Genomic DNA, 12,738 nt, shown 5'->3' with positions numbered 1-12,738 from the left:
AATGACAAGACTATAATGGGGCTATTTTAAAGCCTGCCTCCTGCACCTGCTCACAATCCACAAGGTAAATATTTCACAAGCAATAAACTCAGAAACCCTCCTTCTCCCTTCCCTAGCAGAGATGATCATGCCTCAAGCCTTCTGACTCACTGAATGGTAGGAGTTGGAAGGGACCTCTGAAGATCACCAAGTCCAACCCCTCTGTCAGAGCAGGATCAGGCTGGGAACATGCCAACCAGAAATGGCCAAGTTACCACCAGCAGCTCACAGCTAACTGCATTGCTTGGACAGAGAATCACAGAATCAAGCAGGTTGGAAGAGAGCTCCAAGCTCAGCCAGCCCAACCTAGCACCCAGCCCTGCCCAACCAACCAGACCATGGCACTAAGTGCCCCAGCCAGGCTTGGCTTCAACACTCCAGGCACAGCCACTCCACCACCTCCCTGGGCAGCCCATTCCAATGCCAATCACTCTCTCTGACAGGAGCTTCCTCCTCACAGCCAGCCTCAACCTCCCCTGGCACAGCTTGAGACTGTGTCCCCTTGTTCTGTTGCTGCTTGCCTGGCAGCAGAGCCCAACCCCACCTGGCTACAGTCTCCCTGCAGGCAGCTGCAGGCAGCAATGAGCTCTGCCCTGAGCCTCCTCTGCTGCAGGCTGCACCCCCCCAGCTCCCTCAGCCTCTCCTCACAGGGCTGTGCTCCAGGCCCCTCCCCAACCTTGCTGCCCTTCTCTCAGCCCCTTCCAGCACCTCAACATCTCTCTTGAATGGAGTAGCCCAGAACTGGACACAGCACTCAAGGTGTCCTGCAAGGACATCTTATTGCCCAAGCAGCTGCTCACAGCAGCCACCACAGCACTTGCCACACAATACTGTCTCCTTTAATCCTTCCTCTTGCAAAGCCATTGATGCAAAGCAGACAAGCAACACCTCACTGACATGGAAATTCCTCTGGTTTGACCCACAAAGCTCAGCCACTTGGACCTCCCTGTTGCTCTGTGCAGCTCCTGCAGCAGCAGCAGAGCTGGGCAGTCTTAACCCCATTTCCCCCCCACCCTCCAGAGGCAGAGTATGGTTACAGTGGAGCTTTCCCCTCTCATCTTGGGCAAGAAGCCTTCCAGAGTTCCCTTGTGAAGGCTGTAGCTTGGAAGCATCACACTCCAGAGAGCTCAACTTCATTGGCATGATGGATTTCATTAGAAGAATTAGGCACTGTTGACTTGCTTAGGGGCACGGTAGGGACAACACAAGCAACCCTGGTGCCAGCCACATCTGTTTGCAGAGCCCCATGCTCACCCACACAGAGGATGTTGAAGCTGAAGCCTTGTGTGACAGACTTGCTGACCAGCTGGTCGGGGAGACTGTCGAAGCCGACATGGCCTCCTAGGGAAAGGTTCCTCTTCTCTTCATTCTGGTGAGGGGAGGAGAAGAAGAAGCCAGATTAGCAAACTGCACTGAGATGGAAAGTTAGAGACATGGAGAGGAACCACCAAGCCCAAGAAAGAACCAGCACCACAACACAAACCTTGCCACTGCCCGCAGGAGCTTGCGTTTCGGCATGCCCTGGCACAAACCCCAGGTGGCCAAGAGAGCCAGTGGCATCCTGGCCTGCATCAGGAATGGTGTGGCCAGCAGGAGCAGGGAGGTCATTCTGCCCCTGCACTCTGCACTGGTTAGACCACACCTTGAGTACTGTGTTCAGTTCTGGGCTCCCCAGTTTAGGAGGGACATTGAGATGCTTGAGTGTGTCCAGAGAAGGGCGACGAGGCTGGGCAGAGGCCTTGAGCACAGCCCTACGAGGAGAGGCTGAGGGAGCTGGGATTGGTTAGCCTGGAGAAGAGGAGGCTCAGGGGTGACCTTATTGCTGTCTGCAACTACCTGAGGGGTGGTTGTGGCCAGGAGGAGGTTGCTCTCTTCTCTCAGGTGGCCAGCACCAGAACGAGAGGACACAGCCTCAGGCTGTGCCAGGGGAGATTTAGGCTGGAGGTGAGGAGAAAGTTCTTCCCTGAGAGAGTCATTGGACACTGGAATGGGCTGCCCGGGGAGGTGGTGGAGTCGCCGTCCCTGGAGCTGTTCAAGGCAGGACTGGACGTGGCACTTGGTGCCATGGTCTGGCCTTGAGCTCTGTGGTAAAGGGTTGGACTTGATGATCTGTGAGGTCTCTTCCAACCTTGGTGATACTGTGAAACCCTCTGACAGCCACCGGGACCAGAAGAGAGAGGGGGAAATTGTACTGATTTTAGGGAGAAGCTGGGATTAGGAAGCTAGAGAGAAAAGAAAACACCAGCATGAGCTGCAGCTCCAGGCAGCTGGGAGAGATCAGCAAAGGCAAGCCCACCGCAGCGGCTCCTAGCACTCACTTCTCCTTTGCTTCTTAAACCCTCCGGCGCCGCATTCCACTCGACAGCCTCTGCATTCTCCCTCTAGAACTTCATCTTTTCCCCTTTGCTGTTGCCACCAGCAGCCTGGTTCTGCTGGCTGAGGCGTTCAGGGGTGCTGGCTGCACAGGCAGGGTGAGGAACCCTCTTGCTTTACCATCTGTGACCAGGCACTTTTCCACCGCTCCTCTGCTGTTCCTGTTCCTGCCTCCCCCGTACGCACTTTGTTCTCCCTTCTGCCTCCTCCCTCCCCCGGAGGAAGACGAAGCTGGTCACCTGTAGGAAGCTTTGCTTAGAAACTAAGACAATAAACATCCCAGGAGACAAGAAGTCTGTGCTCTGGGCTCTGCAGAGAGGCAGCCCAGAGCTGCTGGGATCCTGGAGGAGAGGAGATGCCAGAAGGGTCACTGCTCTCTCTCCAGTGTGTAAGGACTGCTGGGACCCCAGAGGAGATGCCAGAAGGGTCACTGCTCTCTCTCCAGTGTGTAAGGACTGCTGGGATCCCAGAGGAGATGCCAGAAGGGTCACTGCTCTCTCTCCAGTGTGTAAGGACTGCTGGGATCCCAGAGGAGACGCCAGAAGGGTCACTGCTCTCTCTCCAGTGTGTAAGGACTGCTGGGATCCCAGAGGAGATGCCAGAAGGGTCACTGCTCTCTCTCCAGTGTGTAAGGACTGCTGGGATCCCAGAGGAGATGCCAGGAAGGGTCACTGCTCTCTCTCCAGTGTGTAAGGACTGCTGGGATCCCAGAGGAGATGCCAGAAGGGTCACTGCTCTCTCTCCAGTGTGTAAGGACTGCTGGGATCCCAGAGGAGATGCCAGAAGGGTCACTGCTCTCTCTCCAGTGTGTAAGGACTGCTGGGATCCCAGAGGAGATGCCAGAAGGGTCACTGCTCTCTCTCTCCAGTGCCTAGGAACAGTTTGGCTTTGCACAAACGTTTCAGCAGATGTTGCCACCTCTCTACACAACAAGTGACATGATCCAAAGCCAGGCAGCAGAGCACCATCCCTGCAGCCTCTTTCTGTGCCAGATCCCTGACTCCTCTAGCACACAGCACAGCAAACCACCCCACTTTCCTCTCCAGCTACCTTGACTTTGCTTGGCATCCTGCACCAGACAAGCTGGGCACAGCACACAGCAAACCACACCACCTTCCTCTCCAGCTACCTTGACTTTGCTTGGCATCTTGCACCAGACCTTCAGCAGAGCCTTTTCAGACTCCAGATGAGGAGCACAAAGCTCAGCTGCTCCTGCTGACAAGGGCTGTCTGCATCACTTCTCTGCTGCCCCACACACAACCACAGCTCCAGGGAACACTGGCCAGGGTGAAGTGATGGGGGGGGGGGGGTGTTGGTAGCACAGGGAGGGCTGACCATGAGGTTTCCTCTCACTCCTTTCTCTGGCAGATCCCTGACTTCTCTGCCACCTTCTCTCTTTGCTTTAACTTGCCACTGAAGTCTCTGGGGAGCAGCTGCCTTTTTGGACAGGAGGCAGGAATCTGGGGGCCTGTTTCAGTACAGAGGAGCTGGGGGACAGCTCTGGCCCTGCTTGGACAACTTGCCAGCAGGCTGAGAACCTCTTTGCACAGCAGAAAAGGCACTGGGGAAAGGTTTCCTCACTTTGGCGTGCAGCTGAACTTTGGTCTGCCTGGAAGCCTTAAAGCAGCTTGTCCCTCTTCCAGTCCAGTCCCACATGTCCCATTAATACCTGTCACAGGCCTACAGCTCATTCTGCTCCGAGCCTTTCCCCCTCTCTACACTGCTAAGTGACACTGTCCAAAGGCAGGGAGCAGAGTGCTGTGCCTGCAGCCTCTCCAGCACTCTTAGCCTACCATGAGGAGCAAGCTTCCAGGATTCCAGAGCATGAATCACTCACCCTCACACTTGCCTTGGTCAATGACTCTCTTATTCTTAATCACCAGCACACAGTAGAAGATGGGGATGGAAAAAGTCTCTCCTCTTTGCCTGGCTCTGCTTCTTCTTCTTCTTCTGCCTGTCCCTGACAATTCAGACTTCATGCCCCAGCAGTAAGACTGTGAGACAAGAGCACCCTGAGAAGAGCCTAAGCTGGCTGTCAAACCTAATTGAAGAGGGAAAGAGAAGAAGTGACAGTGCTAAGCCTTTTGTATTGCTCTGTGCCTGCCACAAGACAGCTAAACAAAACACCAACCTTTGTTCAACCACATCTCCAGTCACAGCCTCCTCCTTCAGCCCTGCCTTCGGTAGAGCAAATAGCCTCAGCTTTGGCAAACAAACCATTTCAACCACAAGAACAACAGCAAGCAGCTGAAGCAGCTCCTCTGCCCCATGGGCAAACCTCCTGGCCGTCCTGGTTGTTAGTATCTGGTACCAGCTTTGAGGTGATTTTAGCTCAGGGCTCTTCCCAAAGGACTCCCTGGACAGCAACACAACCAAACCACAGCAGGGCTCCTGCCATCAGGGCTGCTCCATCCCACCAGGATCGATTGCTACGTGGAAATTGCAATCACTTTAAGTGCTCCTGTGGGAGAGATGGCATCAATTAAGGTTTGAAGGTGGCCAGGAGTTTAGGTTGAATTAAAGAGAGCTCCTGAGGCAAGGAAACCTCCAAGTTAAACTTCCTTCCATCTGTCTGTCAGCACACAGACTGACACCTCTGGAGGGACAGAAGCCAACTGCAGGATGAGTCCCCAGCAGCCAGGGAGAAAAGTGAGTCCTGCTGATCCAGGCAGCCTGACACTGAACTGTGGATCCAGCAGGGGATCGTGCAGCAGCCCTGGGGAGGGGAATTCAGATACAAGTGCTGGGAAAGGGCTCGGAGCTGTAGAGATTTGCTCTCCCTCTGCAGGAGGAGACTGTCACAAGGTGAAGGAAGCCACTGAGTCCACCAGCAGCGTTTTGGGGGGGAGGATCCCTCAGGCTCTCAGCCTCTTCAAGTTGCACCAGGGGAGATTTAGGTTGGACATTAGAAGGAAACTCTTCACTGGAAGGGTTCTCGAGGACTGGCACAGGCTGCCCAGGGAGGCAGCTGAATGCCCATCCCTGGAGGTGTTTCAAAGAGGCAGAGATGTGCTGCCCAGGGACATGTTTTAGCAGCAGCCTCGGCAGGGTTAGAGAATGGCTGGACTCAATCATCTGAAAAGGGCTTTTCCAACCCAAACAGTTCTCTGCTTCTAGGATCCCCTCTCCCCCCTGCCGCGTCCCTTTGAGCTCGCAATGCCTGTTCCCAGCACCGCAATGCAGTGAGAGCCCAGCAGAAAGTCACCCAGCTTGAGGGCTACACTTTGGGTCTTTTCAGCTTCAACAATCAACAAAACCAAGCAAACAACTACCAACCAACCAAACGAAGCAAAGCAGAAGCCTGAGATGACATTTTGGATGGGAAATAAATAAAGGCTGCCGATGGCTATGATTAGGCTGAGAGTGCCCAAGGCTGGGAGAAGGTTTCCAGGCAACAGGCAGCACCACTGCTTGGGATTTTAAAATAGGCTCCAGCTCAGGAAGGCTGCATTGAGAACTCAGCCAGAGGAAGCCCAAATGTCTTCACACAAGGCTTTCTTTTCTCCTCTTTTGGCCTTCGGTCGCCGTTCGTTACAGGACAAGAATCCGCTCGCTCCGAACAGCTCGGAGCTGCTAACCCAACCAAGCCAAAGCCTCCTCTTGGAGCTGCTAACCCAAGGAACCAGACCCCAGGGGAATAGTTTTGTCTGTGACCTTGAAATGCACAGCTTCCTTTCATTTCTGTAAGCAGGGATAATCATCTGGGTCCGGTCCAAGGCGCTGCTGATACCAAGGCTGAAAAGCATTTGCTGCGCTCGCAGCCTCTTCAGCTGCCGCTCAGCCTCCAAAGGGGCTCTGCTGTGCTGCTGTGTTAGGGCAAACACAGTCCTGAGGGGGGGGGAGGATGGGGGGGAGGGAAGGAGAAATGAGAGGAAAAGAGGGGCACAAGGGAGGAAAGGGCCAAAGGAAGAGGGGCACAAGGGAGGAAAGGGCCAAAGGAAGAGGGGCACAATGGAGAAAGGAGCTAAAGGAAGAGGGGCACAAGGGAGGAAAGGGCCAAAGGAAGAGGGGCACAAGGAAGGAAAGGGCCAAAGGAAGAGGGGCACAAGGAAGGAAAGGGCCAAAGGAAGAGGGGCAGGAAGGAGGAAGGGGCCAAACGAAGAGGGGCAGAAAGGAGGAAGGAGTTAATGGAAGAGGGGCACAAGGGAGAAAGGAGCTAAAGGAAGAGGGGCACAAGGGAGGAAAGGGCCAAAGGAAGAGGGGCACAAGGGAGGCAGGAGCCAAAGGAAGAGGAGCACAAAGGGCCAAAGGAAGAATGGCACAAGGGAGGAAGGAGCCAAAGGAAGAGGGGCACAAGGGAGGCAGGAGCCAAAGGAAGAGGGGCACAAGGGAGGCAGGAGCCAAAGGAAGAGGGGCACAAGGGAGGAAAGGGCCAAAGGAAGAGGGGCACAAGGGAGGAAAGGGCCAAAGGAAGAGGGGCAGAAAGGAGGAAAGGGGCAAAGGAAGAGGGGCACAAGGGAGGAAAGGGGCAAAGGAAGAGGGGCACAAGGGAGGAAGGAGCCAAAGCAAGAGGGGCACAAGGGAGGAAAGGGCCAAAGGAAGAGGGGCAGAAAGGAGGAAAGGGCCAAAGGAAGAGGGGCAGAAAGGAGGAAAGGGCCAAAGGAAGAGGGGCAGAAAGGAGGAAAGGGACAAAGGAAGAGGGGCAGAAAGGAGGAAAGGGGCAAAGGAAGAGGGGCACAAGGGAGGAAAGGGGCAAAGGAAGAGGGGCACGAGGGAGGAAAGGGCCAAAGGAAGAGGGGCACGAGGGAGAAAGGAGCTAAAGCAAGAGGGGCACGAGGGAGGAAGGAGCCAAAGGAAGAGGGGCACAAGGGAGGAAAGGGCCAAAGGAAGAGGGGCACAAGGGAGGAAGGAGCCAAAGCAAGATGGGCACAAGGGAGGAAGGAGCCAAAGCAAGAGGGGCACAAGGGAGGAAGGAGCCAAAGCAAGAGGGGCACAAGGGAGGAAAGGGCCAAAGGAAGAGGGGCACAAGGGAGGAAGGAGCCAAAGGAAGAGGGGCACAAGGGAGGAAAGGGCCAAAGGAAGAGTGGCACAAGGGAGGAAGGAGCCAAAGGAAGAGGGGCACAAGGGAGGAAGGAGCCAAAGGAAGAGGGGCACAAGGGAGGAAGGAGCCAAAGGAAGAGGGGCACAAGGGAGGAAAGGGCCAAAGGAAGAGGGGCACAAGGGAGAAAGGAGCTAAAGGAAGAGGGGCACAAGGGAGGAAAGGGCCAAAGGAAGAGGGGCACAAGGGAGGAAAGGGCCAAAGGAAGAGGGGCACAAGGGAGAAAGGAGCTAAAGGAAGAGGGGCACAAGGGAGGAAAGGGCCAAAGGAAGAGGGGCACAAGGGAGGAAAGGGCCAAAGGAAGAGGGGCACGAGGGAGGAAGGAGCCAAAGGAAGAGGGGCACGAGGGAGGAAAGAGCCAAAGGAAGAGGGGCACGAGGGAGGCAGGAGCCAAAGGAAGAGGAGCACAAAGGGCCAAAGGAAGAGGGGCACAAGGGAGGAAGGAGCCAAAGAAAGAGGGGCACAAAGGGCCAAAGGAAGAGGGGCACAAGGGAGGAAGGAGCCAAAGGAAGAGGGGCACAAGGGAGGAAGGAGCCAAAGGAAGAGGAGCACAAAGGGCCAAAGGAAGAGGGGCACAAGGGAGGAAGGAGCCAAAGGAAGAGAAGCACAAAGGGCCAAAGGAAGAGGGGCACGAGGGGCCAAAGGAAAAAAAGGACAGAAAGAAGGAAGGACAAAAAAAAGAGGCAGAAGGGAGGAAGGAGAGGAAAAAGAGCAGAAGTTTTCTCTGCTTTACTCTTTCCCTCCAGTCCACTGAGTTTCTCACATGGCAGCCTTGTGAACACAACCAAGTTCCTGGCTCACCTGGTGTGTTGACCTGCCCTGGAGAGCAACCTACCCACCACTGAGCAACCACCAGCACTTCTTCCTGCATCTACCTGCAACTGATTCCTGAGTCTCACCCTGAACATCAAACCCCTTTGGCCAGCTCCTGCTCCCCGAAGGTAGCTCAAGGACAACTCCACATGGTTCACCTGCCAGCAAAGCCAAGAAGGTGACACTCCAAATGGAGTTCTTTCCAGCAGGAGCAGCCAGGCTGCAGTGCTCAGCAGAATCAATGCAGAACACAAATGCTGCAATAAATGAGGGCAGCAGACATGCAGCCATGGTTGGGAGGTGCATGGAGGAGGATCTGTCTTAAACCAAAGGTCAGAATTTCAGCAGCACTTTTGGTGCCAGCAATGCAACTGTGCTGCAGGACAGGAGCAGGCAGGTGAGGTGGCAGAGATGGATGGCATCAGTTGTGGTGAGAGCCAGGCAGAACCACAGCCCTGCCCTTTGCAGCTGCACTGGTCTTGCCCAACCCTCTGCAATGCCTGACAACAATTAGCTCCTGGAGAGGTAACTCAGAATCGCAGCATGCATCAGGTTGGAAGGGACCTTCAAAGCTCAGCTTGTCCAGCCCCTGCTGCAGTGAGAGCCCAACTAGGTCAGGTTGCTCAGGCCCCCGTGGAGTTTGACCCTGAATGTCTCCCAGGGTGAAGCCTCAACCAAGCAATTTGCTCAAGCAGCTCTCTTGCTTCTCACCAGGCAAGACCCCATTCTGCAGCTGCAAACAACCACGACCTGGTCACCCTCTCCTGAAGCCCATTTGGTCGTTTTGCAACATGATAATTAAAGAGTTTGTGATGGCTCCCAGGGTGAACTCCCAACCTAAACAGCTGCTCCAGCCCCAGCAGCACTTCTTGGGTCACTAATGGCATCATATGACAGGCTCCTACCAGGGTTTGCCTTGGAGCCTTTGAATATGCTCTTTGAAGACCTTCTGTGCCTTGGGCTGATCTTCAGGGCTTGAAGCAGACAGACAAGGAGATAGTTTGTGTTTTGAATCTGGAATTTCATGGGAAAGAAAAGATTCATTGGGAGGTCAGGGCAGAATTTATTCATTTTCAAGTCCAAAGTCCTTTAAATATTTTCACAGATGCTCTGGTGAGGCTAAGAAGCTGAGCCCATGGAGGCAACAGGCACACAAATGGCATCTGGGGGCACAGCCATGGGAACAGCAGCCAGCCCAGAGGGATATTGATCTTTGGCTCTGGTCTGACAGCTACGTGACAGGACCCTTCTCCTGGCATGCAGTGGTAAAACAGATGTGCCCTTAGCAGTGCAGGCTGCCAGGCTTAGCTGAACATCATGGGAAGCAGAAAGAAACCTCCAAACCCTGTGCTTCAAACCTGCTGCAAGGCACCAGCCACCCCAGCTCCCAGCCACGCTGTGCTGGAGCTTGGGGATGGATTTGAGATGCACAACAGCAGGCTGCTCCTGCAGCCACACCAGCACGATGCTGCCCAGGGGATCAAAACCAGTGATGTCAAACCCACAGCAGCTTCCTAAGTCCATCCACAGCAGGGTCCAATAGACCATGATGTGGGACCGTGAGGCAGGGAGGCACAGTGAGCAGGACTGCAAGCAGATGGAAGCTGTTATCGGGCCCTTGATTGCAAGAGAGACAAGAAAAGGCAGAGGACAATCACATGCATGGAATGGTTTAGGTTGGAAGGGACCTTAAAGTTCATCTAGTTCCAACCCCTCCCACCATGGGCAGGGATATCTCTCACCAGCCCAGATTGCTCAAGGCCTCACCCAACCTGCCCTTGAACACCTGCAGGGAGGGAGCATCCACAACATCCCTGGGCAACCTGTGCCAGTGTCTCACTGGAAAGAATTTCTTCCTCCTCTCCAGGCTCAATCTCCTCTCTTCCAGCTCAAAGCCATTGTCCCTCCTCCTGTCACTCCCAGCCCTTGTCCCAAGTCCCTCCCCAGCTCTCCTGTAGGTACTGGCAGGCTGCTCTCAGGTCTCCTTGAAACCTTCTCTTCTCCAGGCTGAACAGCCCCAACTCGCCCAGCCCCAGAGAGAACAAATCCAGATACCAGTAAGGGGATCCACAGAGTGTTCAGATATTAGAATCAGAGAATCATTTTGGCTGGAAAGGACCTTAAAGATCAGAGTCCAACCATTCTCCAACACCACCAAGCCTGTTGCTATGCCATGTCCCTCAGCACCACATCTCTTGAGTGTTTTCAGACACCTCCTATGAAATAGGTGCTTCCTAGCAGAGGGATGAAAGAAACCTGTAAGGAGAAGTGGCACCAGCACCACCAGCGTGCCCACAAGCCTTTAAAAGAGAAGAATCTGATCACAGCTTCTCCTCTTGCACCCTCTTCATGCTTCACCTCCAAATTAGCATCGGTCTCGCTTTGCGTCGTTCCATTTCTCAGCACCTTCTTCTCCCAGGGAAAGTGGCTGGATGGCTGCCTGCACAAGCTGTAGGGGATGGCACCAGCCAGAAGGATCAGCTCCACCTTTAGCTGCCCCTCAACTGCATCCTGCTGCAGCTCGCTCTGCTTTTAGATGTGCTGCCCCTGTTCCCCAGGCTTGCTCAGCAGGAGCAGTACCAACAGGCAGGGACTCAGATCTGAAAAACCACTCTGACATCAGCTGATGAAAAACAGAAAGCAGATTTTTGAGCAGCATCCTTTTGCAGCCACAGCTCACCAAGAAATGCTCAGGGGTGACATGTCCTTGTGTTTTCTGATGGAGGAAACCCTCAGGTTTCGTTTCCTGAATGAAGCAGGTGGTGAAGAGTAACTGAATGCCACTGTCATCAGTGGGGGTATTTGTGCCCTAAAAATGGTGACACTTGTGTCTTGGCATGATAGGAGCTGTAATGCAAATCTTGGGCCCTGCTACAGACTCCTCAGCCTGCAAGTAACTTGTGAATCACACAATGGTTTGGGTTGGAAGGGCCCTTAAAGCTCATCCAGTTCCAATCCCCTTGCCACGGGCAGGGACACCTTCCACTAGCACAGGTTGCTCAAGGTCTCATCCAACCTGCCCTTGATCACCTTCAGGAAAGGAGCATCCACAGCCTCCCTGGGCAACCTGTTCCAGTGTCTCACCACCCTCACTGGAAAGAATTTCTTCCTCATCTCCAGCCTCAATCTGTCCTCCCCAAGCTTCAATCCATTCCCTCTCATTCTATCACAAACAAGCCCTTGTCCAAAGTCCCTCCCCACAGCCTGCAAAACCAAGAGGGAACCCCCAAAATCACATGGGTTTGCTGTTTGTCTAAGCCATGAGGTGAGTGAAGCCTCCAGGGTTTACATGTTGAAGGACATCCTGTATCTAAGGATGTCTTTTCCCATTTCTACAGCCCAATACAACGTGAGATGGAGAAAGATCAAGAGATGCCATTTTCCAAAGCCAAACAACCAAGGTCTGCAGGGGAAGGAGGAGAGGAAACACAGCCCTTTGTTCTTTCAGCTGAAGAGCCATGACCTCCAACCCAAAGCTACCTGCTGCTCCCAAACACTGCCTCTAGCACAGAATTAACCAGCTTGGAAAAGACCTTTGAGATCATCGAGTCCAACCTATCACCCAACACCTTCTAATCAACTAAACCATGGCACTAAGTGCCCCAGCCAGTCTCCTCTTAAACACCTCCAGGGATGGGGACTCCACCACCTCCCTGGGCAGCCCATTCCAATGCCACTCACTCTTGCTGTGAAGAGCTTCTTCCTAACATCCAGCCTGAACTTGCTTGAGGCTGTGTCCCCTCATTCTATCACTGCTTGCTTGGAAGAAGAGACCAATCCCCACTTGGCTATGACCTCCCTTCAGGTAGTTGTAGAGAGCAATAAGGTCTCCCCTGAGCCTCCTCTTCTCCAGGCTGAGCACCTCCAGCTCCCTCTCCACCTCTGCAGGTTTTGCACCATCAAGCTGCGATCACCTTGAGCTGTGGCCAGGCTGCTGGCCCCCAGACACCAGCCCTGAATGGGCACCTGGAAAGCTTTCTTATTCCAAGAGCTCCCAGGCAGGGAGCTTTCAGGTGTGTCCCCCCTGCCCAGGCTTTTCCCCTTTATGTTTCCCACACATGCTTACTGAACAGCAAGAGGCAAGAACCCATCTGCACAGCACATTAACACACTGCTTCAGTTCCCACCTCCCAGGGACACCTCTGCTTAGAAATTTCTCACCCTGGAGCACATCTTCATCTCAAACAGCACCAAATCCTATGGGGCTTTGCAGCATAAGTCACTCTCCAACCTGGGTACAGTTGGTTACCTTCACCCCAGTGCCTGGCAGTCGCTTCCTAGCACTGCTTTGGGTGGGCAGGGACTTTTTAAGGCCATCAGGTCCAACTCCCTATGCTTAGCAGGGACATCTGCACCTAGAGCAGGCTGCTCAGCACCCCAGACAACCTCACCTAGAATGGCTCTGAGGATGGGGCATCTCTCTGGGCAAACCCAGGCCAGGCTCAGTGCCAAAACTGTCTTCCTCCTATCCAGCT

At 54.2% G+C, this 12,738-nt stretch overlaps 1 protein-coding gene across 6 annotated transcripts in view; it reads right to left on the bottom strand.

Moving 5' to 3' along the window:
• The window catches only part of SEPTIN8 (septin 8), an 81,352-nt gene that overhangs the window by 46,075 nt on the left and 22,539 nt on the right, over positions 1 to 12,738 (bottom strand). For all 6 annotated transcript variants that reach the window (XM_064161499.1, XM_064161500.1, XM_064161497.1 and 3 more), the window contains one exon: positions 1,294 to 1,408. In XM_064161499.1, the coding sequence (XP_064017569.1) occupies positions 1,294 to 1,408 (115 nt within the window). Of the gene's footprint in view, positions 1 to 1,293; positions 1,409 to 12,738 lie in introns of those variants that run through there.

Source organism: Pogoniulus pusillus, chromosome 22, assembly GCF_015220805.1.
Source record: "Pogoniulus pusillus isolate bPogPus1 chromosome 22, bPogPus1.pri, whole genome shotgun sequence".
In the NCBI taxonomy this organism is placed as follows: Eukaryota; Metazoa; Chordata; class Aves; order Piciformes; family Lybiidae; genus Pogoniulus; species Pogoniulus pusillus.
Note: the sequence above shows the minus strand (reverse complement) of the source record. Positions and strands in the feature narration are given on the sequence as shown.